This window comes from Ciconia boyciana, chromosome 21 (assembly GCF_034638445.1).
Source record: "Ciconia boyciana chromosome 21, ASM3463844v1, whole genome shotgun sequence".
NCBI lineage: Eukaryota > Metazoa > Chordata > Aves > Ciconiiformes > Ciconiidae > Ciconia > Ciconia boyciana.
In genome coordinates, this window is record NC_132954.1 from 131,073 (window position 1) to 157,073 (window position 26,001).

Consider the following 26,001-nt stretch of genomic DNA (forward strand, 5'->3'; position numbering starts at 1 on the left):
GACCATGCTTTTATTGTCTCAGTAAGCACTGTGATGACTGCAGCTTGACCACACAGCTTTCCTTTCTGTAGCCCACTCCTTTCTGTTCACAGTATGCTGGATCACTTATATCCAGCTAAGCCCCTCAGGCATGTGCAGCTCCCACGTCCTGTGGTCCAGGAATTTCCCTTGCTCATCAGATAGGCACTTGCAGAAGAAGCCAGTGGGAGTGGATTGTTTGTCAGAAAAGGAATATTCCTTCTAATTACTCTTTGGTGTTTCCTGTACCGCATTCAAATGCTATTTATTCTCGGAGACCCAGTCAAGATGGAAACTGGCAATGTGGCTGCATGCTGCCAAGCACTGGGGTAGGGAGGAATCTCTCAGCACAGAAAAGGTTCTTACTGCTCCTTTGGCTAACCTTGTGGGACAGGTAACATCACCTCCTTGTGTTCGAAGATGGTTGCTGCAGCAAGGAATTGCTGCTGTTCAGATCTGTGCATTTATTAGTGTAATGCACGGATCTAATTTATTTATTAGGGTAATGCACAGGAAGGTTATAACACTAGTCATATTTTAAAAAGAGATGTCACAAAATTTTTCAGATTACCTGTTGCAAACAAAGCTTGATGTGTATAACTGGATATATTTTCCAGACTGAATTTTATCACTTCCTTGTATTGAATGTTGTCTTGGTGACTACATAATGAACCAGAGTGCTCTTCATTGGTTTAAAAATAAATAAATAAATAAGATTGCCTCTGTGTGCTGCTTGTTTCCTAGCATGCCTGTCATGTATAACTTCCGGAACATTTGTCTAAAAATGGCTTCAAATTAGATAGTTAATGATGACAGATAATTAGGAAGAGAAGTTGTGGTGTGAGTAATGATGACCAATATTTTAATCTTCTACCACCCAGATGCCACAAATGCCAACATAATCTTGATTATGTGACATTCAGTATCTGTGCATCTGTTATCATGTCTCTATATTGCCTGTGGCTCATGACCATCTAAACTGTTAAAGGTGGTTACTTCATATGATAAAAAGTAAATGAAAATGGAAGCTCTAGAAAGAAAATGTTGAATTTGCTTGCTCAGATGTGGTGCAGTTGTACCTTGAAAGCTGTGTGTTTTGACATGTACTGCTCATTTTGTCTTTCTCTTGTTTTTCCTTAATATACTCCATGATGCTACTTCCACCAAGGCAGTTACTTTATTAATCCTTTCTTTTCCTTTGTTGATGTTGCCACACTTTTTCCTTTGATTATTAGCACTGCTAAAAATTAAATTATTATCTATTTCTGCAATGTTTTCACATCTTAGTACTTTGATTTTCACCCCACTGTATAAAGGTTATCCTGAAATAGCTGTCAAGCTACTTATGTTATATTTCTTTCTGCTGCAATTGTTGAAAGGACACTGTCAAGGTACTACTTTATAAACAGTGAAAAATAAGTTTCATTTAAGCTGAAATCACTTTCTACAGGATATGCTTCTTCCAAAGGTGCATTCACATTGGGTTACTAATGAGTATTGGGCAAGGAACTTCCTTTTTTGCAAGCAAAAATTTTTCTCACCCTGCCAATAGAGAGTCTACTAACTTGATAGTGTCCCTTTACATTTTCCTTTCAGTTTATCCCTAAGCCCAACTCCATTCAGTGTCCCACTCCTCCCCAAAACCTTCTCAATTTGTGTCCACCAGTAATAGCCAAGAGCAAAGCCTTTCTTGTCTCAAATAAAAGAGCACTAATATTCCACCTCTCCCTGTGGCATTTTGGCAGACTTCATGGTTCTTGACAGGAGGCAAGTTGTAGCTTTTAAATTAGCTAATTCCCCAGCCATTCTAGGAAGTATCAAAAGTGTCCTTGGAAAACGATATACATCAGATAATTCAGACATTTAAAGCAGGGAATGCATCTAGAAGTCTAGGGACAAGTAACAATCAGATGTCTTTATACCTTGGCTACTGTCTTGACAGCTTTCCAGTATCTTTTCAATGGTTAACTGTTCCTGCCAGTCTGTCTACATCTTTTTCTCCACTGTCTGCATTTTACTGAAGGGCAAAGTACATAAGTTATACACTGAGTGTACATCCTCATCATTAAGCTCTGCACTGAAGGCATAAATCTCTCTTGCTGCTCACAACTGTATGATGACCCAAGATTGAGCAGTTTTATACCTTCAATAAGCACTCCTCTAAAGTGTGGTTATTTTAGTCTTTGCCATGGTGTTAGAGAAAGATTTCTCTCTGAGGAAGTGAAGATGGAATCAAATTCTCTGCATATAGGATGGGCTCTTAAAGATTGCAAGTTTCAGATCCTTTCTTTGTGGTAAGTTGGTTTCCTCCAAAAAATTTACCAATCTAGGAGTTCTGAATAGTCTTTGGGAAGTTTTACGGCCTGCACAGCTGCCTAAGGCATTGATGTCAGCTGTGAAAAGGTAGGCAATGTGAATATCAAAATGTCATTTCTCTTCCCTTTCTTCATCCTAACTTCACATTACTGGGAAGTGTGCATTTTGTAATGCCATCTTCAATTTGTTGTCCACCAGGATCCTCACATCCTTTTCTTCAGAGCTGATACCCAACAGTCAGTCCTCAGCCTGTCCTGATGCATGGGGGTATTCCATCACCATTTCAAGGCTTCGCCTTCGAATTTCATGAGGTTTTTGTCAGCCCATTCTCCCAACTTGTTGAGGTTACACTGAGCGGAGAAGAGATTGGGGAGGTCTGAGAGCGTCCTTACCCATAAAGTATGAGGCAAAGAGGAATTTAGTGCTTTAGCCTTTTCCATGTCCATTACCACTAGGTTCAGCAGCAGGTCTGCAGTCTGCATTATCCTTACTTTTTTGCTACTGTTGTGTTTGTGGAGAGCTCTTCTTGTTGCCCTCTTATGTCCAGCATCTCAGTTTCAACTCTGGCTGACTCCTGGTTTTCTTAATGGTCATCTCTGCATGCTTGGGCAATGCTTCTTCATTCATCACAGATGGCTTGTGGTGTAGTAATACATGCTTAAGCTGAACTTGGAAGATGAAGCTTAAATGGTAAAAGTGATTACCATCAGTTTCTTGAAACGGGGGCTGTAATTTTAATTCTTCAACCTTCAGGAGAGCTATCCCTACACCTCTTCATCCAGAAAAAGATCTTAGAAATCTAACCATTCAGTGGAGTCTGCCCTGTGGATCTGGAGAGCCTCTGTTCAGTCTTAAGGCAGTGCTTAGTAGTAGCAAGTCCTCTGTTTTCCACTGAGACTTCTACTGAGGACGTGTACCAAGTTCTGGCCCACAGAGACAGGGCTTTTACTTAAGCCAGAAGCTGCAATAGCATCCCCAGGCTCTTCTCTTTAGAGGCAGAATTGCTTATCCATGGATTGACTGTAAGGAAGTATCCTAGAAACCATGTCGTTTAATTTAGATCATGCCTTTTCATTTCCAGCTCTTCCTTTCTCATGATTAAAAAAATGGAAAGGGCACAGTAGTACATACCCACGCTGTTAAAGCAGATCCTAGTGTTCAGGTGTGGTACAAGAATGCAAAGGTTAAGCCAGCAGTGGGTGTATCACTGGAATGTGACAAAAAAGTTCGCATTTGGGAACTGCCATTTGAAGCTTTCATTATACCTGTGCTATGCTCAGTAGCCTTGTTGATTTTTTTATTACATTGTTACATAGCTGTGGAGTTACATAATTGTTATCAAATGTGGCTGGCAGCAGCTACTAGAGAGGATGGCATAGAGGAATCATAAGTACAGATCTGGCTAAAGAGGAAGGTTCAGCATGTAATTCTGAAGGGGAGCAGTATCAATCGGGGAAGGTGATACAGGTCTTTGGGATAGATTTTCAGTTTTTACACGAATGAGCAGAAATGTAAGCATGCACCTACATCTTGAAATTTTAGATTGGACGAGACTGGAGGTAAGTATAGGGGATGTTTGAAATACCCTCATATATAGTTTAAAAAAAAATCTTCAGATATCTGTTCTAGTCATCATATAATCTGTGTCTTCTGTAGTGCTGTTGCATATAATATTCCAGTATTTGAGCTGACAGTATCTCAAAACTTTTATCATGTTTTAAAAGCGCATGATCTTGAGAACTAAGTAGTGGATATAGTATCGAATATAGTAGTGTCAAAAGTGAGATAATTCATTTTTGAGACATAAAAACCTTGAGTGATAGGAGAATGTCAGTAATAATCAAGAAAAAAGGAGAACCTTGCACTGATTGCAGAGTAGGTGAGTCACTAATTTTTGGCAGCCACGGGGTGGGGAGGTATCTTCATTCTTAAGATTCTTTCAAAAAGGTAGATCCATCAGAAATAGAACAATTCATTTCATGATGCAGTAAGTCTCCAGGGAGATACTACCTGCAGAACACTATGGGATTTTAAGACATTTTACCACAAGAACAGTGGAAGAATCAACATCTTAGTATAGGCAGTTGGAAAAGTTGGCTGCTTGTGCTTATGATACATACCCAGAGATGAAGTATGACTATTAATTGTGAACCTCAGTCTGGGAAAATGCCCGACAAGAAAGATCTACAGAGCTAGAAGATAACCATTGGCTGAAGAATGAATACTTAGAGTGGCCAGCTGCAAAGTGGAAGAGGAATCCTAATTAGAACAATGGAATGCTGATATAACTTTACTGTCAATACAGGGTATACCTTGAGTTAGGGGTGAGCAACAATTGGAAAAGAGCCACCCGATAGTCATAGGGATAGGCTTAGCACTGTTAACAGCACCTCTCGAGCTCTTTCTGTTCTGTTTAGCAATCATCCAAGAGCTTTACCAGTCTTTCTGAAGTGTATACTTTTTTCTCCTCCTCATGCTGATCTTTCTCTTATACTCATCAGTGTTTTCTCTCTATCCTTTGTTTAACCTAGACTGGGTTTAATGGATGTTAATACCGTGTGATGCTTGCTTTTTTCAGCATGTGCAACCATCATCACCTAATTGGTATTTATTTCCATACTGGCAGCAGCACACACTATTTAAGAGTATCTTCAGTACAGTCAAATGCCACCATTCCTGAGGAGAAGTGGAGAGGGAGGTGCTTATCTCTTCTCCCTGGTATCCAGTGATAGGTCATGTGGAAATGGTTCAAAGCTGCACCAGGGGAGGTTTAGACTGGACATGAGGAAGCATTTCTTTACCAGGAGGGTGGTCAAACACTGCAACAGGCTTCCTAGAGAGGTGGTCGATGCCCCAAGCCTGTCATTGTTTGAGGCATTTGGACAACGCCCTTAATAACATGCTTTAACTTGGTCAGCCCTGAAGTGGTCAGGCAGTTCGACTACATGATTGTTGTAGGTCCCTTCCAACTGAAATAGTCTAGTCTATTCTATTCTAGTCACGCTGACTATTCCAAAAGATAAGTTACTGCCTGTCTACTTCACTGAGCTATGTGGAGCCTTCTAAAGCCTTGTGATTGCGGAGAGGCATCCTACCATCACAATGGTCTTTTGTCTCGTTGGCAAGCTTCTGGGAGCTTTGATGAACATGCCTTCCAGCAAGGAAATCTTCATGTGCCCATAAATTGGTTTGCTTTCCCCATGCAAGAGAAGTTGGTTGTTACGATTTGCCAGCTCTTGTAGCTCATTAGCCAGACATCCTGGCAAAGCGACTTTGTGTTGTACAGACCTTGGTGTCTGACCATTTGAGAGAGCTAAGGGTATTACATTTCTTTTTACAAGGGCTATTCTCAGCTCCTTTTTTGTTGTACTCTTGAAGTGTCACTCTAGTTTAGGGCATGCAATACTTTTTTTTTTTTTTTGAGCACTGCTCTGAGAATTTATCTGCATCCTGCTTTTCTCATTCCTTTGATTTGGGGAATGGTAGAATTTTGAGTTTGTTACAAGGTGGTGTGAATTTATACTGCACTAGAGAAGGTAATCTGTGTCATTGCTCTGGTTTCTTTTAAAATTGTCTCTGTACTACTCGAGTGTCTTGTCTCTGAGGCTTTGAGCTTTGGTGACCTATATTTTTTCTGTTTTATTTATGAATAGGTTATTAAGAAGAAAGTTTGTTCTTTTGACTCCTAGGTTCCAAAAGAGAAAGATGAAATGGTGGAGCAAGAATTTAATCGTCTGCTGGAAGCCACCTCATATCTCAGTCATCAGCTGGATTTTAATGTTCTCAATAATAAGCCTGTCTCCCTAGGTCAGGCTCTGGAGGTTGTCATACAGTAAGTGACCTCTCTCTTCGTTATAGACTTTCCTATTTTGTGGAGGATTTTCCAAAAGGTAACCTGAAACAATTGTGATGCTCCTAGGGTAAGCATTACCCACTCAATACAGCTGTTTGGTCTCTGCTGAGTTCTCATTTGTGTATGCATTTCTTGTTTATTGAAGCAAAATATGCCACAGATGGTTAAAAGAGCAAACATCTTTTCTTGAAAGCTTCCTGAAAATCAGTAGTACAGTAACTGATAGTGGGTAATTGACTTAGTATGAATTGGTGTACATACAGCCCACTTATGCTACTTGAAAGCTAATGGCATTTGTAATACGCCTTTTGATAATAGTAGGTAACTTCAGACTCACGCTTTAGCTAGTCAAGTATCCCTTATTTACAGAAACTTGTATTAATTTTCTGATTGCCATACGAGTATTTACCTAAATATCCTATAATGTGCTTTTATTGCATTACACTAATTAGATTGTGATAATGAGTTTTCTTACTAACATTAGGATTTTATGCTGAACTGACTCTCACTTCTCACCTTTTCCAGATTGCAGGAGAAGCACGTGAAGGATGAGCAGATTGAACACTGGAAAAAAATTGTGAAAACACAGGAGGAATTGAAAGATCTTCTTAACAAGGTCAGATGATGACATTTAGAACAAGAGGGATAGCATCGTGTTCCTTAGAAAGTGGCAAAATGTACAAAAACTTCCATGGAAAAATATCAGAAAGTTGCCATTAATGCTGTTCTTGAACATATCTGTTCATTTAAGACCTGCCTAGAAGCACTATGACAAAGGAGTCTCCATTTTTAAGGAGGAGCACATAAGTGATTAGGCAGAAGACTGCAAAACATAAATATGGGGAAAAAAAGGAGAGGACAGATGGTAAACAGCATTGTATCATAGTTTCCTTTAGAGATGTTGATAATGACTGAAGCTTTTGGGTGGTTATTTTAAAATGTTTACTTTCTTTACCACAGATCTGATTTGTAGTGTAGAAACAGTGTTTTAAGCCTACGTACAATGTTTTTGGTTGTGGTAGATGACATCTTTACTTCTCCATGTAAGTTTCTCAAATTAAAAATGTCTGAGGATAGCTCTCATATCCTAAGTTATTTGCAACATATCTTGTAAGAAATCAATACTGTTGGGTTTAAGCCATGTTGTTTTGGGGTTGGTGGTATTTATTGTGGTTTCTTGGAGGTAGAATTGCATATAGGTAACATCTGCCAAACCCAGGAAATCTCTTTGGTATAATGGCATAGTTTGAGATGAATATCCATTTTATACAGTAACTTGCATGAAATCTACCTTCCTTCATATTTTTTTTCCTTTCTTTCTCCCTTTTCCTACTCCACCTGAAAAAGATGGTGAATTTAAAAGAGAAGATTAAAGAACTTCATCAACAGTATAAGGAAGCATCAGAAGTGAAGCCACCTCGGGATATTACAGCAGAGTTCCTTGTGAAAAGCAAACACAGAGATCTGACTGCACTTTGCAAGGTAAAGAATGACATACATATAGCACTTCAAGTCAGTGGTTTCTGAGGACTTTAGCAACCAGATAAAATTAGCCAATATAAATATTTCCACATCTCTCATTCTGATCCAGCACTCTCAAGAGAATGTGATTGATGGTAACTCTGGGTTGTAATACTGATAACAGGGCTGCATTAAGTACCTTTAGGTACCTGTCTTTCATGGCTCATGATGGAGAGTATTAATGTGTTGAAGGCTCAATTTTAGGTAACGGTCTGTGCTGGCTCATGTCAGATAGCATTCAATGTTTTGAAGGCTAAATTTTGAGTCAGACTTCGTCTTTAGTACCGCTGGGTCTCACAACAGTCTGGAAATAAAATCTGTATTTGAAGAGAGATGCTCTTTCTCTAAGATAAAAAAAGGCACTTTCCTGAGTAAAAAGACTTTTTTCTATCCAAAGATTATCATTTACAGAGCTCTATCTTGACAAGTAGAGTTAGTCTCATCTCTCCTTCCCCCCCTCACCCCCCCCACCCCATGTATCTTGATGTAGAAATATGCCTTAAAAAGGAAACGTTAAAAAATATTCTTTCTACAATAGTGAAAGACACCTTGCTAACCCAGGTCAGATAGAACCAAGGATCGTTTTTCAGCTACTTGTTCCACAGAAGATACATACGTTTGTTTGCAAGCTCAATATGTTTCTGTATACATAAGTAGTAGGTCTTCTATTTTGTCACCAATTAACAGCTTTATGCTCTTGTTGCTATTATTGGACACTCCAAATTATTCTGCCTTGAAGGAAAATGATTGTTGCCTTTATACCTAGATCTACTAATGTTTTTTAAAACAAACAAACAAAAACCTCTGAAAGACGCTTGAATTAGATCATGTCTTTGCATTTTGCATGACTGCTTCTGCTTTGGAAAACTCTTATGTTATGTTCAATATAAACTATGATCTTTTAAGAGAGAAAGAAGAATAGAAATAACATTTTGTGCAATATGACAAAGCTCTCAGTACCATAGGGACCCTTAAAATACCAGGACTGTAATGGACCTTCATATTCTTCAGATCTGAGTGTTTAAATTCCTGAAATATTCGCATACTGATCTTTTCTGCAGTGTGGCATAGGCTTCTGTATATTCAAACAGCAGGAGGGCAAAATATGCTGGATTAAATGTTTAAAAAATAAAGAACTTGATTTAGATTCCACTAAACCCATGAATCGTCCAATGATTTCTTTTGAGATTAGGTCTAGTCTGATGCTACATGATGTCTTTAAGTCCTTTTACATGTAAACTGATTTTAATGTTTGCTTTTAATCTTACTAGGAGTATGATGAATTGGCAGAAACACAAGGAAAGCTGGAAGAGAAGTTACAGGAACTTGAAGCCAATCCACCAAGGTAAAGATACAAACTATGAAAATAAATACTCAGGAAAGCAGGTTTTTTTACTACTTTGCACTGAGTTTCAAAAATGCTATTGTATGCTTTCTTTTAATTATGGTAACTCAAGGGGTTAGTAAGGTACAAACATGAAGTTTGAGTTCCCTCCGTTTTAGAACTCGTCTTCTGCATTTTTAACCGTGACTTGGACAAAAAAGGTGGTTCTTAGCTAGGGTGCATTACAGTAGAAATCCTTACTGTAACCAGTACCTGATCTCAGGAAGCCTTTGAGATTTGAAATCCCTGTCAATAAGAATACTAATCCTGCTTATTTTGGCAGAATATTATTATTTTGTGCTCTGTGTGATTATACTAGGTTTTTAGTCGTCATCTTTATACGTGCTACTTAAGCCATTATTTATGTAACTTTTTTTTATTTCTAAAGTTAAGTTTCTAGCTTCACTTAGAATATTTTACATTAACTCTACTTTGAATATGTGAATTTGCCATTTTTTGATATTCAGCTTTCATGAAGGAGGTCCGAATGTTTGGAACAGAATCTGCTTGTGTTCTTTTTTTAATCTATTTCTCCACTAAGGAGAGGCTCAAACAAAAAAGATTGTTGAATAAATTTTCAAAAGTAATGCATTTGCAACATCCTACTCTACCAAACTAAATGTCTTTCTATTATGTTTTCTTTTTTTCTAGTGATGTTTATCTGTCATCAAGAGACAGGCAAATACTCGACTGGCATTTTGCAAACCTAGAATTTGCTAATGCTACACCCCTATCTACGCTTTCACTGAAGCATTGGGACCAGGTAGCTAATTAATGGATTCATTCAGCAATACACTAAAAACTTAAGCTATATTTATTTCATTCTCTATGTTAACAGTTTCTAAACACTTAAGTGCTATCTGCTTTTATGCAGATACTGAGCATGATTATTTGCTAATGAAATTCCAGACAGCTTTTTGTTAGTGATAAAACAATCTCTAATAACACTGTCTAGTGAAAGTTCCTGTACTTACTACTTGACTAATAAACAGAAAGGGTTTCAAATTTATTCAACTCGCTCTTTGAAAAAAAGGGTTTGAAAAAATTTTGCCATTGTGTAGAGTTGCTGATTATTTTCTATTGAATTATGTGATTTCATTATAAATGCATGCTTTTTATGCATCTTCATTTTAGGATGATGACTTTGAATTCACAGGCAGTCACTTGACTGTGAGGAATGGATATTCCTGTGTGCCTGTAGCCTTGGCAGAAGGGTTGGATATTAAATTAAACACAGCAGTTCGACAGGTTCGCTATACAGCATCAGGTAAATGAAACCACCTCCTCCAGAAAACTGCTCTGAGGGAGTATGATCATAGAAATTAGATTTCAGTGCTTCTGGAAGCAGACGTGAAGACTGATCTCGTAAAAACCCTCCCATTACATGTTTTGGGTTAGATAAACAGCCACATTTCTTAGCTTGATTAATTGTGTAGGAAGCTGTTAGAGATTTATTAATCTTTAATGGTTTTTGCTTATTTCTGTGGCTTGTTTGACACCATCCCTTTAAGTTGTATTTACTGATTCACAAGTTCACATTCATTCTCCCATTTCTTTATTTCATTGATTGAAGCATCTGGAGTAAGAGGTCTTGGACTGCTTAAGACTTGGTGCCACAGGATCTGGTATTAGAAGTATAAATGAATGTAATATGGACTCAAAGAAATGGAAGGAATATATCTTTTTGGTTTTCTTCAAAACATTGGACTCAGGAAACTGTCAACTGGGAGAGCAACTCAATGAGAGGCTCGCTCTCTACTTGCTATTTATTAACGCATATATTTAAATATAATTTCCTGGCCTAGATGAACCTTTAGGCTTATGGCCATATTCAGATGCTGTGGGAATTACACTTTCTGGAATTGAGCTATGTGGCCAATAACGTTCACTTGCCTACAAGTTAAGTAATTGTTAGTGTAAAGCTGTCTCCATAAATGAAATATTTTCTGATGTGGATATGTTTTCATGGTACTTTCTTTAATTTTTAATCCAATGCTCTTGCCTCCTGGCCTATTAAATGATTGTTTTTCTCTTCCCTTTCCAGGCTGTGAAGTGATAGCTGTAAATACCCGATCTACTAGCCAGACTTTCATTTACAAATGTGATGCTGTGCTGTGTACTCTTCCCTTGGGAGTATTGAAACAGCAGCCTCCAGCAGTACAGTTTGTGCCACCTCTTCCTGAGTGGAAAACTTCTGCAGTGCAGCGTATGGGATTTGGCAATCTTAACAAGGTGACTTGGTCATTGAGGGAACTGCAGCAGACCAGGGGTAGCGATAGGTAGAATCTGAAATGTGTATGGAATATGTATGGTGGATGAGAGGAAGAACATTTTTTCCACTGCTGTTTTGCTAGATTTTGATGCTGAAAATTATCTGAAGAACTGTAAGGACCTCTTCTCTATTTCCCACAAAATTTTTGAATAGTTAAATTTCAGAAGTAGGTTGACTCAATATGTCTGCTGTAGCTTGTTAACCTGCAAATTTTAAACTATGAGAGCATACTAACCTATGGAAGGCAATATAGGTATACACCTTTCTGTATTACATATATGCAGTACATATTCACCAAATTTTCCTTTCTTGACCTTTCCAGTGACAAACATCAATGAGTGTAATTGTCTTTATTTTTATTTTTTCTGTGTGCTCTTCCTAACTGTTGATTCTTTTTATTTCTAGGTTGTGTTGTGTTTTGATCGTGTTTTCTGGGATCCAAGCGTCAATTTGTTTGGTCATGTTGGTAGCACTACTGCAAGCAGAGGAGAACTTTTCCTGTTTTGGAACCTGTACAAAGGTAGCTGTGGTGCACGTCTACTTTTGCCAGTGTCTATTTGTGTAGTTGTACTAGTAGTTTGTTGTACTGTAGTTTGTGTAGTTGTACTACTATTTGTGTAGTTTCAGATCTAGAAAAGAGCACTTTTTAAGATGCTGTTAGTGTTCACATATGGATATGATAAGAAGATAGTATTTGTAGGAACACAAATGGAAGCAGAGAGCACCACTGACTTGCAAATGATTCTGTAGTAAATTAGGGTAGAACATGGACAACTATGCGTTTAATAATGCTGAATTCCAGGCATGTCTGTTAAATTGCATTGCTACCTATCTACTGTAACACTTGCATCTTTATAGGCTACTTTATTGTCTTGCACCTTGATGAAGTTGTCCTGTGACTTACTCAGTGTTATCTTGGTTGCTTCTATTAAGCATCTATTTAGTTGCAAAACTTAACTTTTTTGATTTTTATTGTGCTGTATTAAGAAAAAAACCCCAAAACCCTAATCTAACATGTTTATATAGTATTTCAGAAATACAGCAAATCATGTGTGCTCTGTTTGCTGAAGAGCAGTGTTGTCTCAGTTACGTATTTACTTTGTCAGGAGGCTGTATTGAGTTCTCCAAGAAAAGGGTGATTTGTCTTTGCAGCATTTCTGAATTAAAAGCTGTTTCTTAGTTCATAAGTCTCTTTGAAATTGAGTTTCTGGCCGCATGGAACATTGTTTGAGCTACTCCCCTCTTTCACTAAGCTTCTCATGCAAATGGGACTGGCATCCAGTTTAATCTTAGTTTTGAAAACCTCAGCTTCCTGGATGTTTTTCAAGTTGAACTGACAGTTTGAAACCAGACCTCTTTCATGGGGCTGTCTGTCTAATCTGGGATGATTTGATATCTGTAGATGAGCCCCTTTCATCTGCGACCTCAAGTCCTTTCCGGTACGGGTGACTTTGCTGCCCTGGATTTCAAACCTAGGTGTCTAGGAACTAACCAAGATAAATTACATTTTTTTCAGATGTAAGGAGTGCTATTGACTTGTGTATTCTCTTATGTGGCTGAGTTGCAGAACTCGATGCTTGTAGGTTATCCTGCTTCAATTTCTGAGGGGGGTGCAGCGCAGCCTTTATGGAGTATTGAAGACTCAGATTTCAGTGGAGCAGACTAGAGGCTTTGTGATAGCTCTGTTCCTCTTGCTGAGCATTACCGTTCCAGCTTAATGAGCTACAGGCCCAACTGTATGGTTACCCTAGAGGAAAGGCAAGCTGTGGTGTCTCCAGTTTGTTGAATGGGTGACCTTGTTTCCCGTTTTGAGCAGCAAAGCAGCTGTGACTGTAGACCGTGGGTCTCAGACTGACAGATAATTTTAGAACTCCTCTTTAGAAAATGCTTAACTAGGCAAAAGGTATTGCTCTGCCTGTTTCTACAGCTGGACTTTGCCATTAGTAGTTTTGTTTTATCTGCAGCTGTTGTCTGCCACAAGAGGTTGTCAGAAGATATTTTCAGTAAGCATACTGGTTTTGTTCATTGCCATTTACCATACTAAAAGCAAAGGTGTATATACAGTGAGCAATATTAAATGAGTTATTTTTATTGCAGATGACTGTTTAAAGTACCAGTGGGTTTTCTTCCACTCTATCATGGGCAGGCCAGATTTTTCTTTTAACTGGAGAAAATCGCTGCACAAGGAAGGTGCCTTTCTAGGGTATTAATTGTTAAAATGTTTTATAAGACTTGACTGGAGAAATACAAGTAATGAGCCTTGGATAACAAGGCTGTTCGTGTATCTGCTTTTGTGGCTTTAAGATGGCTCTATTACATACTTAACAAGTAGCGTTGGTGTTTTGGTTTAGATGGAAGGACCATCTCACTCACAAAGGTTCTGCTGCTAGATGTAAAACCTTCCTTCTCATGAAAATAGGCAGAGCGCACAGAAGCAAAATAGAAATGCAATAAAATGCTATGCTAAAGCACAAGTCAGATGGCTGAAATTGAAAAAATCAATTACCATTTCTCGTGGATAGTTAGGTGGCAGTTAACGTGATTACACTGTGAAATACTAAAGCAGACCTGACTGAACTTGTGAAGCTGTTACTTATTTCTGTCATATTCTCTATTTCTGTAGCCATAGCATTTTGGGCAGAGACTATTTAAACTGAACAGATGGGAGATCAATTATTAATCCAGAAACAAAAAAACTAGAAGTATCACAGCACCTGCTGTTATCAGCTCTGTGGAAGTTCTTTAAAGGTCTTGTGTTGGCAGAGACCAACTGGTCTCTGAGAAGTGTTTAGAGATAGGTGGGTGAATGGAATGAAACTCAGATGAAAAGACTGCACATGTTTGTACTCCTGTTGGGTGACCTGTTTTAGCTCAGATAGGAATCCTCCTAGTGGTTTAAGTGTAGTTCAGGTAATGACTGCTGAGAAAATGTGTAGCCTCAGGAACGCTTCATGTCCCGGAGCAGCTGGCCTGTGCTGTTGGTGCCTCTTGCTCCACCATGCTGTTGGATTATTGTTGTAGCTGTGTAGACACACTTTAAAATGGAGAGACTCCATCAGCACAGGGCAGAGGAACTCCTGTCAGAAACGCTCAGTGTTTTCTGGAAGTCCAATGACATTTCAGTCTCTGTTTTCTTGCCTGGCTCTTCTGTTTTTCCTAGAGACGTGATGAAAAAGATGAGGCCCTTTGTCATAGTTTTGTGGTTACTCACTCATCTCTGGCTAAACCACGTTCTCTGCTTCCTGTTTGGTATCAAGGCTCTGTAAACATCACTGCCTCAAGGAGAGAATTTTTTGTGGAGCAGTGACACATGCTCATCATGCAGGAAGCTTTTCTGAGCAGCAGTTGGGTATTTGCATAGCAAAATAGTCACTGTTCTGCTACAGCCTTGTGGCTTGCTGTTACAGTTCTGAATTAATCCAGGTGACTGAATAACATTTTCAGGTCTGGATAAAAATGCTTACAAAACAGGGTCTCGTGCCTGGAAAGGCAGGATTTCCATAAAAATATTTAGGGGTTGTCTGAATACAAGTTTAATGAACAAATTCACTGGAAGCTGTGTTTTGAATATGTAGTTGTTCCATCAAGAAAAAATGTGTTGACTGAATAATTGCTGAAGAGTTCAGGGATCTCATTGTGTCAAGGATGGCAAACTAGAAAAAACTTTGCTGCTGAAATTATTAAAAAAAAATTCCCAATGCCTATGGATGATAGGAAACCAGTTTTTTGTTCTTTCCTTCAATTGTTTGAAAGACTAGGCTTAATCTTTCAGAAAATTGAGTTTAACTAGAGGAGCAATCTTGTATCTTTTTTGTCTAATAAACTGCTTCTAGTCCCAGAGGTCCTGCATATTGAGGTGTCTTAATTGTATCTTGAGTAGTGTAATTATCTTTGTAGTAATAACAGCCTTACTAGTCTAACTTCTTCAGAATTTCAAATACTTTTGTTTTTAACCAGAATATATTATTGGGTCTTCCAGCCTGTATATTGCAACTGAACTTCAGTCAGTTTTCTTTAAAGAGCAGTAACTTGATGGGAATGTATACCAGGAGATCTCAGAATATACCAGGATATAAGGAATTCACTAATCATTTTTGAAACCTGTACAAAAGTTAAAGCCAAATTTTTAACAAGGACTTTATTTCCTGTTTCAATATGCTTGACATCTGTTTCTAGCTGTAGTGTTTCCTTTGCTAAATTTAGGAGTTCATAAATATCTCCAGGAGGAGAAAGATCAACTGAGAGAGTTTTCATTAAGTAACCGTGCTCAGGTCTGAGTCACTTCTTGTAAATGCATGTTTCTTGCCATTGGGTTATTTTGGTAGCTCTTCAATACTTACCTAAGGTTTTCCTTGAATTTGTGACTACCAAAAATGTATGGTTCGTCTTACCATAGCTGGTCAGAGGTAAAATGACCGTATCTATTTGTTTGTATATCCTATAATCACATTAACACTCTTCACCACAGCATCACATGGGCAGCTGAGTTATTTAATATCTGTCCTTTTGACAGATATTCCAAAAATTCTTCTGAGAATTGCTGCTTTTCTGGATATTGTTCTATTGTTCATAGTTTCCACTCCATTGAGATTATTTAATGTGAATGTGCATTGGTAATGAAGAAATCTAGATACTTTGTATGAGGGAAGTACTTATACAGGTAACTTAACTGCTATGCTGATGTTAATCGTACCTAAATTAGATTGTTTGGAAGGTATTGAGTTCCCTTAAATGTAGCACAGATGACTGTTAAATCCTAGTGGAAACTCCTATGTCAAACAAGTGATGTCTTCACTAAAGAAAACCTTTCCTTTGTTCTGCATGCTGTACTTCCTAATGTGTGTATTTAATTTTTAGTACATCAGTTCTCTTGATAATTCTAAATGGTACCATAGCATATATTAATTCATTTTCCGTTTGGTGATTTGACATGATGGTGGAAGATTTAGGACTACTTTTGTTGGGTTTGTTTAGTTTTTAACCTCATGACTTAGCTGCAGATCCACGCCTATTCAAGTCCAACTTGTCTGATTAAAATGTTCGATTTCAATAATTCAATTGTTTTTTCTCTCTCCTTCCCCGGCGCCCCCCCCCCCCCCCCCCAGCACCAATTTTGTTGGCCTTGGTAGCAGGAGAAGCAGCAGGGATCATGGAAAATATCAGTGATGATGTCATTGTTGGACGGTGCCTTGCCATCCTCAAAGGCATATTTGGTAGCAGCGCTGTGCCACAGGTTAGTACAGACAGCATCTTTGGGTAACTTCTCTGTACTTCAGGAAGTACTACAATTCTCAGTAGCTTGGCCGCAGTATTGAGCTGTTTGGTATATGTACCACCTTTTGGTCGTTCAGGGTTTTTGGGGAGGAGGGGTTGTTTGGAGTTTTTTGATTGTTGGGTTTGTTTGTTTGTTTGGAGAAGATTGTCTTAGACCGAGTAAGACTTTTCCAGAGTGTCAAATACTTCAGTTAATTTTCTACCTTTTACATTTCTGGGGTTACAGCAGAGCTGTCCATGGGTAGTGACAGCACTGCTTAGATACTTCCTGCCATGTTCTGCACCTTCTCTAAAGTATAGTAAAGCTCTTGACCAGTGAACTCCACAAAGAAACTAGTTTGGCTGGAAAATAACTGAAGGGGGAGGAAGGGAGTAAAGGCAATCTTTAATCTGGATCAGTTCCCTGTGCAGCTATCCAACGGTTATTTAGGCACAATAAGTGTAAAAGGAATGGTTAGTGAAGGGGGAGCTTAGAAAATACTTTAATATTACTCAAAAAAAAAAAAAAAGAAGCTTGTGTCTTTAGGACATCGATTTGAAAAGTCTTATAGCTGTTCAACCTACAGTGTGTGTGACTTAGTTGAATACTTGGTCTGTTCTCCTAACAGGCAGCATGGAAGCAGTTCTTACAAATGGCATTGGTTGTAAATAAATAGCTCTGCTCCACTGGGATTTCTATATAGTAAAGTAATAGAAAAAATATATGGTAACTTTAATATACCGGTCTTCTCTGAGCATTTGGCCAGGCGTAAATTGGACTGTTTACTTGCTTGGTATTTCATGCGAGGAATAGATTCACTTTGTCATCTTTATTGTAGAATAGTTGTAGAGCTCTTTTTTTGAACACAGCTTTATCATCCCCAGTATTTTACTGCTATCTATATGATGGACAAATCCTCACAGCTGACTGTAAGCATGGATTTTTAATAAATGAGTGGATCTGATATTTTGGAAATGCTCAATGACTTGAATTTTACCTCTCAGACTGGAGAACACAAGAGAAGGAAACCCCAGGCTTGCCTTTCTGATAAATCCACAGCTCCTTCTCTGAACTGCCAGAGGACAATTTCACTTCCTAATGAGCTCTCTCTCTGAGCTCTCCTGTCTACAGGTGCTGTAGAAATCGTATAGTGTGTAGATGTCACTCTAGAGTGAACCAAGAGGAAGGGAAAAACAGGGAAGCAGAAAACTTAAACAAAAGCAACACTTCATTGGAATGTGAGCCATCCTCCTCGTTCTTGTGCTGCTTCTTGTAACTGTCTTATTTTCTCTTTCTTGTTTGGTTTTCATTTCCCGAAGATAGATATAACCACTTTTTACCCCTGCTGTTCTTCAACACATGGAAACTTTTTCAGCCTTGCTGTGCAACTAACCTCTGCAAGCTCCATGTCCTCTGTAGAGTAGGATTCCAGTTTTGTACTACTGTTGTAGTATGTGTTTTATCCTCTAACCATCCCTCTCCTTGTTCATAGGGAATTCTAATTACAGCGTTTGCTTGTCAGGATGAAAATAAAAGTTGACTCATACCCATATGTGGGGGTGTGGGCACATGAACACCACAGTTGCTGTTTGGACTGGTGCAGTCTCAGTATTGGGGAACCAGTACTTTCATATTCTGCTCTACAATTGTGTCTGGGTTAGCCATACCTTCAAAACTACCTCAATGAAGTAACATTTCTATCTGGCTTTATTCCCTGTTAGACTGCAATGCTTCATGTGATTACTAGAGAGAATTTCAAAATTTATTAAATGCCTCAAAGTTTTCTTTGTCAGACATACATGTGATAACATACAGTGCTGTCACAGTGGTCTCCATCCAACAAGGAGGGAAATGTGAGGTTACTTTTTTCTCAGGAAGCAGTCAATATATGAGGGCTGGCTCATCACTCAGTTTCTTACCTTTTGGATAAAAAGGTGCTGAAGGTTGTGGTGAGGAATTTTCTCAATTAAGTCATCAGACCATATTGGGAAATGTGGTCTCCAACCCCCAGTGGTGTCTTACACCTTGGAACATGGCCACAGTCCTCTGTGGCCTTTCCACAGACTCAGCAGAAGGCATCAAATATAGTCCAGCTGAGGCCAGCCTCAGGGAGATCATCTCAGGTCTGGTGGGGTTGGGGTCCAGGATACTTCCCTTGCCATGATGTGGTATGGTGCCTGCTGGACTGGTTTCTGAATAACACCCTTGCCAGATAGAGCCTCTTTCTCTTCCTTTGTGGGAAGGTCTGTTCAAGTGGGAACAATTCCATGAAATATCTTCGTGCCCAAGGAGAGGAGATGAGATTCCTGTCTTGATGTTTGCATTTTTACAGGGTATGATTCCTGTTAAAACTCAGTTACGCATTTGGACAGAGTCTGGGCTATTTTAAGATTCACACCCATCACTTTTCAATGTCTGCAAGGTTATGAAGATGTCCCATTTTCTCTTGACTGCTGTCATGCCTTAGAGTGGTACTGGTTTGAGTCCTGGTGATGCTCTCACTGTTGCATCTTTCAGTGGAATATCTTTCATCATGACCATTACGTTGGCAAACCAGATAGATTGGAGAAATATACGTGTTTGTGCAGGTGCCCTTCACGCAGTCGTTTTCTCGGATGAGTTACAGACCTTACATAGGCCTATATCATAGTCAAATCAGAAGAGATACTCAGATGAGCCGTGGCTGAAAGAAAGTAAAGGAGTAGGAAGTGTGCATCGTCATTATGTTGATAATAGGAGAAGAAACAGAGCAAACAGTACATAGCATGCATGTACAGCTGACTACAAAGTTTGAGTTCCAGTGCAGAAGCTATGTGCAGTAGGTTCTGGTAACACTGGAAAGAATTAAGGTATTGCCACCAAAGACAAGTTATTTACCTTAGTATGTGTTATCACGGAATATAAACTTGGAGTTCCACCATTAAGGTTAGCCTAAGGACTGTGTGTCTTTTATTCTTGCAATTTGCATCTTTTGTATTTTGCACTAACTGTAGAACTTGTACTGTGTCAACAACTGAAGTTTCTGTGTTGTCTCAGCCTAAAGAGACTGTGGTGTCCCGCTGGCGTGCTGACCCCTGGGCCCGGGGATCATACTCCTATGTAGCAGCTGGATCTTCTGGAAATGACTATGATTTGATGGCTCAGCCAATTACTCCAGGGCCAGCCATTCCAGGTGCTCCTCAGGTGAGAGGTGGCTCAATTCATTTTAGAAAAACCTCAAACCAGGATGATTTTTCTAAGTAATTTGCATACATATCTAAACACAAGTTCAGATAACATGCATCTTCTGATGAATTATTAGAACTTGTAAAATAATTCAGTTTTCCATCCATGAATTCTGCCTTCCCAGGTTTGGTGTCATTTGTTTAGTAGAAAAAGCATGTTTTTATTCAGAAAGTCGATTTGGTAATGTCTGAACAGAGTATTATAATATTATACATTTATTGTGTTTCATACTCCATATTTATGTTGTTCATCACCATATTTAAGTGAATTGTAGTGATTTGAAAGAGGGTGAAGGCCAGAGTGAGAGGAACAGGAATCAAAAGGTCTCTCCCAAACTGGCAGCGAACACAATGAAGGCATAAGTCATCTCCAGTTCACTTTGAGAAGATAAAGTTTTGAAAGCAATAGCCATTCTGAAAGCACTAGCAGAGAAGGATGTATGGGTTTGGTTTTATTTAGGTTCTTTTTCTGGTGATACAAGTCATTAATGAACATAGCTATGGATAAAATGATTCTCTGCAGAGTATAATATGTGAAAGTCTGTTTTTCTCCTACTTTTTGTTATACTGTCAATAGTTGTTTTAGGTCTCAGTTTAAAGAGAAACTGCTAATTTAAGTGAATTGCTGAAGCTTTTGTTTGCTTACTGTGCTAGAGTTCATGTCCCAGGCTCAGAAACCATCATTCTTCTTAAACGTGTTTAACAGTTTTGCTGTAGAGTTGTAGATACAGCATTTGAATGCTTTTTCGGTATACAGCTAGGGATGTGAATCTCCCCTACTTATGTGGTTCTGAAAGTATTGTTTTTCAAGTAGAGATTTATTATCTTTGTATCAAAGCAAAGATATTGGCAAATAATTGCAAAATATTTCCTCATATTACAGTTGTTACAAACATGAAACCTTCCTGTGAAACGAAAGGTGTATATAAAGATTTTATTGGTAATTTGTAGGACAGGTTAAAATATTTTTAATATACACTATTTTATATGCACCACCTTCATGTTAATGGAGACTGTGGTGTGATTAGAGGACTTTTAATATTATTCTTAAAGTATCTGTTTGCTGCAGAATCTGAAAGAACATGAACAAGCCTTAACAGTGTTCTCTGTTCCCCCCCAGCCCATTCCTCGCCTGTTTTTTGCGGGAGAACATACAATTCGCAACTACCCTGCAACTGTTCATGGTGCTTTACTGAGTGGACTGAGAGAAGCCGGTCGCATTGCAGACCAGTTTCTTGGGGCCATGTATACTTTGCCTCGCCAGCCTACGCCTGGGGTCCCTCCACAACAAGCTACCAGCATGTAAGAAAAGTAGAAGGTATCAGAAGAGGAGTGCCAAGACCACAGTGCTGCTGTTGTCGACTCTTTGGGATGAAGATATTAACGTAGTCTGTAACAGTATCTGCTGAAAGGACTCAGCCATGAGTTACTGTATAATACTTCATTAGAATGGCCTTACAAAAACTTACCTAATTTTTGGCTTGGCATCCTTTTACAAAATCCCTTACAGTTGTTTGAAGTGTCAGTGTACGCAAAATCCTTTACTACCAAGCTGGTCAGGGACTTTTTTGACTGCAGATACTTTTTGAAAGTTAAGCTTATAGCTGGAGGTTTTTTAGGGTTTTTTTCTACCTATACGTGTATTTACAATTTGGTAATTGCACAAGGCTCTCTAGAAGCTGGTTGCTACAAATAGTAGCTTAGTGTAGAATGTATGTAAACTTCTTTGTTGTTGGTGGTGGTTTTTTTATTGTTTTGTTTTGAAGAATAATATTTTTTGACTAATTCTATTCTTATCTGGTATTTGAGAATTTGGTGCAACTGTTTCCCTACCAGTAACAGCAAATCACACCTCTCCAAAATGGTCCATTGGCTGCTACACCATATGCATCCTGTTTTAGAAGGAAAGCTGGTATTACTAAGAGTGTGCTAAGCACACTGCTTTGTTAAATACTTTCAACAAAAGAGATCATCAGAACTGGATATTTGTAAGTTAAAAACTAGAAATGTTAGTTGTATTTGTTTCTATAGAAACAGTTGCCTAGACAGTAAGTTGGCTGAAGGACCTAGTCTCTTGACTTCTGCCCACTGCAGGTCGGCACTCTGTGTACCTGTTGGTTTCATTTCTGCAAGGTTGATGAGATGATGTTGCAGCTGCTATTGGTATGCTTCTGAAAATCACTTCAGTTTGGCCACTTTTCCAAATATTTTCCTTCTTATTAATTCAGCACATAAAGCCTTCCTTTCATTGCACAGAGCAGTCTTATTTAAACCTTTAGGTCCTTTTTCCCTCTCCTGCTTTCCCCATGTAGCATTAGACTTTTCTTATTTCTTCCAACTTTTCTCATCCTCCTCTTTCTACAGTTTACTTCTGTCTCATCTAACCATGGTCTCTGTCCACACTGTTTTTTCTACTTTTCAGTTTTTCTGTTCTCCCTCTCTCACCCCATGTCTGTACATGTGCATTCTGTCCCAACTTCCTTCTGTCCTTGCACCTCCTGTTCTGCTAGAGGACCGGTACCTCCTCTTGTTCCATGCTCATCCCTCTACAATTACATTGCCCACACTTCTTCCTGAAGAAAATACACACACAACCATGACTGCAGCCTCTACTTGTTTATAGCTAGCTGTGTTGTCTTTGGCCACAGACCCTCCATCTTCTAGCATCATTGCTTCTACTGTTTTATTGTGTCTCATTCTTAGTAGCTGGAAATCATTCTTCCTCCTGACTATGTCTGTTATCTTCTGGTTGCTTTCTGATTAGATGTTGAAGTCTGTGAGGGTGTATCTCCATAGGCAGTCCTTTTGACAAGCTGTGAGAAAGGAGAGGGCTCTGACGTGGCAGGGTAATAGCCTGTCAGGGGGCACAGACTTGAGGTGACAAGGACTAAGCCCATTTGAAGTGGCTGGATTTGGTGTCAGGGGGACCCTCTTTCCCCAGCCTCTGTCTAAATTAGTGTTGCTTTCCTCCTATCTCTAACTTTGCAAATGTTGTTGCTACTTGAGCCCTTTATTGAAAGGGATGCTCCTCAGCAACACTACTCATCCTCGCTTTCCCTTCCAGGGAACAAGACAGGCTTTGTGATGGTTGGTTAGAAAACTGCCACTGAAGTGGGGCAGGAATTGGAAGCCCAGCAGGGCATCAAGGAGAGGTGTCCAGGTGGTGACTGAGAGTAAATAGAGAGTAATTTGAGACTCAAGACTCCCTGCCTTATGTTCAGGTAAAAGCCTATCAGCACCACTACCCAGAGAAATCCTGTTCCGGGATGAGAGGTGTGACAGGCCTGTAAAATCCACCAACAGCTGATCTAGTCTCTTGGCTAGTCTGACTGAAGATGGGAAGAGGATCTGAGAATTGGGGTTCTATTCTGTACCAGGGTGCTAAGTTCTGTAACCAGGCTTCCAGCCTCTGTGGGTCTCCATATTTGTGGGGTGGTTTGCTATTGGGATTAGTGATGGTGCTGTCTCTCACCGTGAGGACTGTCATCCCACTTGCTCTAGCAAAGTGTCAAAAACTCAGGAAAACACTCCTGGCCGACTGGAAAACAAAATAGTCCTCAACTTAACAGAGACCAATGGTGTCTTTTCCAGACAAATATCAAGCCACTTCTCCATCAGCCTATTAATGTTACTTTCAGCTGCTTTGTTCTGCTTTATGTTTGTTCTGACTGAGATTTAGCAGATTATTCAGCAGGCTAATTCTGTCAACACGCAGTAACTTGTTGAAGACATTCAATGTAAACAAGCTTCCTTTTGCACATTGCCCTTGGTTTGACTGAGTGGAGCTAATCTTTCACCTGACAACCAGACGGTCCTGTTTGCCTTTTCAAAAAGACATCTGAAAACTATGGTGACCACTGAAATAAGAAGATGGAGATGAAGCCCTGACAGTTCCCACCCTTTTTGAAGGTGTGCAAGGAGTTGGTGGGTGTTAGCTGATGGTGGTGATGGGCATGAGCAAAGGAATGGGAATGCCAGGAGAGACGAGGAGGCCCTGTGATTTGATGTAGCCTGTTCGTTGCTTTCAGGGTCTTCACTGGAAGATGAAGACCATGATCTGTGGCCTACTGCACCCTGCCCTCTCCGTTATCTCTGGGGTCTCTGGACTTATTCCTCAGCCAGTCTCTGCTAACAAGGCCTAGTAGGTATTAGAGAGTGAGCAGCGCAGAGTACTTTAAGCTCTTAGGGGTGTTTGAGGCTCAGCGAAGACACAGATAAGGCTGTGCAGCAAGTTGCTGGACACCTCAGACCTGCTGTGCTGCAGCTCCTGCCCTGCATGGCCCAGTTTCTCGCGGTCAGTGGCATTGGTGCACCCTAAGCAGAGGGGAACAGTGGTTTGGTGAAGGTCAAAGACTTCTCCCTTTGTTCTGGTTGTATCCTGTGGAATTGCTGGGATGGAGGGGGGATCTTGGGGGGAAGTGGTATCACCCCAAGGCCAGCTGGAGCTTGCAGACCTGGAAAAGGTGGCCTGAGCACGTAGTGATAAGTCAACTTAGTGTTGGGATTCAGCTCTGCCAGGCCACATGGTGAAACTTCCATTGTTTGTCCAGGAGCAGGATGGTCTCACGCTCTTTGCAGCACTACCAGTGTGTAGTGCTGCAAAGTGCTCCTCAAGCAGGTACTCTCCCAGCAGTTAGCAGCTCTTGCCCTGCTGTTCCTGTCATCCCAGGGGTGCCTTCTGCTGTGCCTCAAATGGTGGCTCCAAGTCCAGACTATCAGTGTATGTTTAGGAGCATGTTGCGCTCTGCTCCCTGTGCCAGGGTCTGTTAGATGGACCTTTGGTCTGACCCATAATGGCTGGTCCTATTTAAGTGCTGCCAGTGCAGTCTTCCTACCACTGTGACATACTGAGCAGGAGATGGCATTGTAACAAAATGGGTCACCAGGTCCTCTTCATCTTGGCATCCTTCCCCATGGTGTAGCCATTCTTCCCCTTGCTGCTGTCTGCTTGCCCTAACTTCCCTGTAGGGATTGCCTGATCTGTTTCAGCAGATCATGGATGACCTCTATCACAGATTTGAGGCTGCTGGGCACAGTCACACCACCTTGTGATCAAGTCTGGTTGCACCCTCTGTAGTCTATCTTTCCACCTATTCTCAGGGGCTTGCCACTTCTCGCTCTACTCCATGGGCAGGTGAATTGCATTTCTGACAACAAAACCGGTTGGTGCCCATTTTGGAAAGAAAAATGTTCTCCCTAGTTGGACTTCCCTTTCTGTACTGAAGATGAAGGACCACAGTAATCTGCCATGGGGTTCGGAATCCTGAGTGAATGCATGCATTCACTAGTCAGATTTTGGATGGGGTGAATCTGCAGGAAGATTTGTATTTCTCAGTTCTCCAGATGCCTGTGTTTTTGCCAGGTCCTAGCATCTACTTTGCCATAAACTGCTGTTAGCTCAGGGTCTTTGTGTTCAATCTTTGTATGGAATTGAGAATATTCACTGTAGTCTTGCATGTAGTGGAAATCAATTGCAAAGGATGGGTTCTCCCTGTTTTGTTATCTTAGTAATTGACTGGATCATAAACCTAGAGGAACAACTTCGCTAGGATGCTTCAGTTTCTTTTTTTATTATGGATCTTTTCATCTGATTAGGTCTCTCGCTGTATTTCTAAAATTCAGCTGAGGGTACTAGGCTCAAGAAGGTGCTCCGAGTTAACCTTGTAGCCTTTAAGCTATGAAGTGGCTCCATAAAGTGAGGTGACTAAACTTAATTTATTTGTATACTTCAGATTCTTTTTTAAAGGTGGTGATAATTCCATGAGTTACTTTTCCCAGAAATGTTTACCAAGGAGAGGTAGATGCCATGGGCTGGTTTGTTTTCAAGTTTGCTGCTCTTACAATGATTTTTTGCAATTTCCAATGTATCTAATTTCTGAAGGTGCAATTTTTTGTTCATTTGGAAGGGATATTGAAACTTACAGGAAATGCTTACACTGACATTCTTCCCCAAAGCACACAGATATTACAGAACTATTGGCATGCTTCCAGGCCTTATGCTCTGGGTGTTACCAGCATCAGCTGGATAAATACCCAAAAAACCCACAAGAAGTCACCTTTAGAAGGTCCATGGAGAGTGAAAGCATCCCTTTAATTACCTGTGCATATCAGTCATGGAATGTGTCTTTTCCAAAGAACAAATTGTCTTAAAATTAGTTT

General features: G+C 39.8%; 1 protein-coding gene across 2 annotated transcripts in view; it reads left to right on the forward strand.

The window, feature by feature from the left end:
* KDM1A (lysine demethylase 1A) overlaps positions 1 to 21,310 on the forward strand; it is a 44,653-nt gene extending 23,343 nt beyond the window's left edge. For both annotated transcript variants that reach the window (XM_072885435.1, XM_072885436.1), the window contains 11 exons: positions 6,024 to 6,166; positions 6,713 to 6,803; positions 7,535 to 7,669; positions 8,980 to 9,053; positions 9,744 to 9,855; positions 10,227 to 10,359; positions 11,137 to 11,324; positions 11,770 to 11,884; positions 16,470 to 16,597; positions 19,655 to 19,801; positions 20,963 to 21,310. In XM_072885435.1, the coding sequence (XP_072741536.1) occupies positions 6,024 to 6,166; positions 6,713 to 6,803; positions 7,535 to 7,669; positions 8,980 to 9,053; positions 9,744 to 9,855; positions 10,227 to 10,359; positions 11,137 to 11,324; positions 11,770 to 11,884; positions 16,470 to 16,597; positions 19,655 to 19,801; positions 20,963 to 21,148 (1,452 nt within the window). In that variant the 3' untranslated portion in view covers positions 21,149 to 21,310. The remainder of the gene's footprint in view (positions 1 to 6,023; positions 6,167 to 6,712; positions 6,804 to 7,534; positions 7,670 to 8,979; positions 9,054 to 9,743; positions 9,856 to 10,226; positions 10,360 to 11,136; positions 11,325 to 11,769; positions 11,885 to 16,469; positions 16,598 to 19,654; positions 19,802 to 20,962) is intronic.
* The last annotated feature ends 4,691 nt before the right edge of the window (positions 21,311 to 26,001 follow it).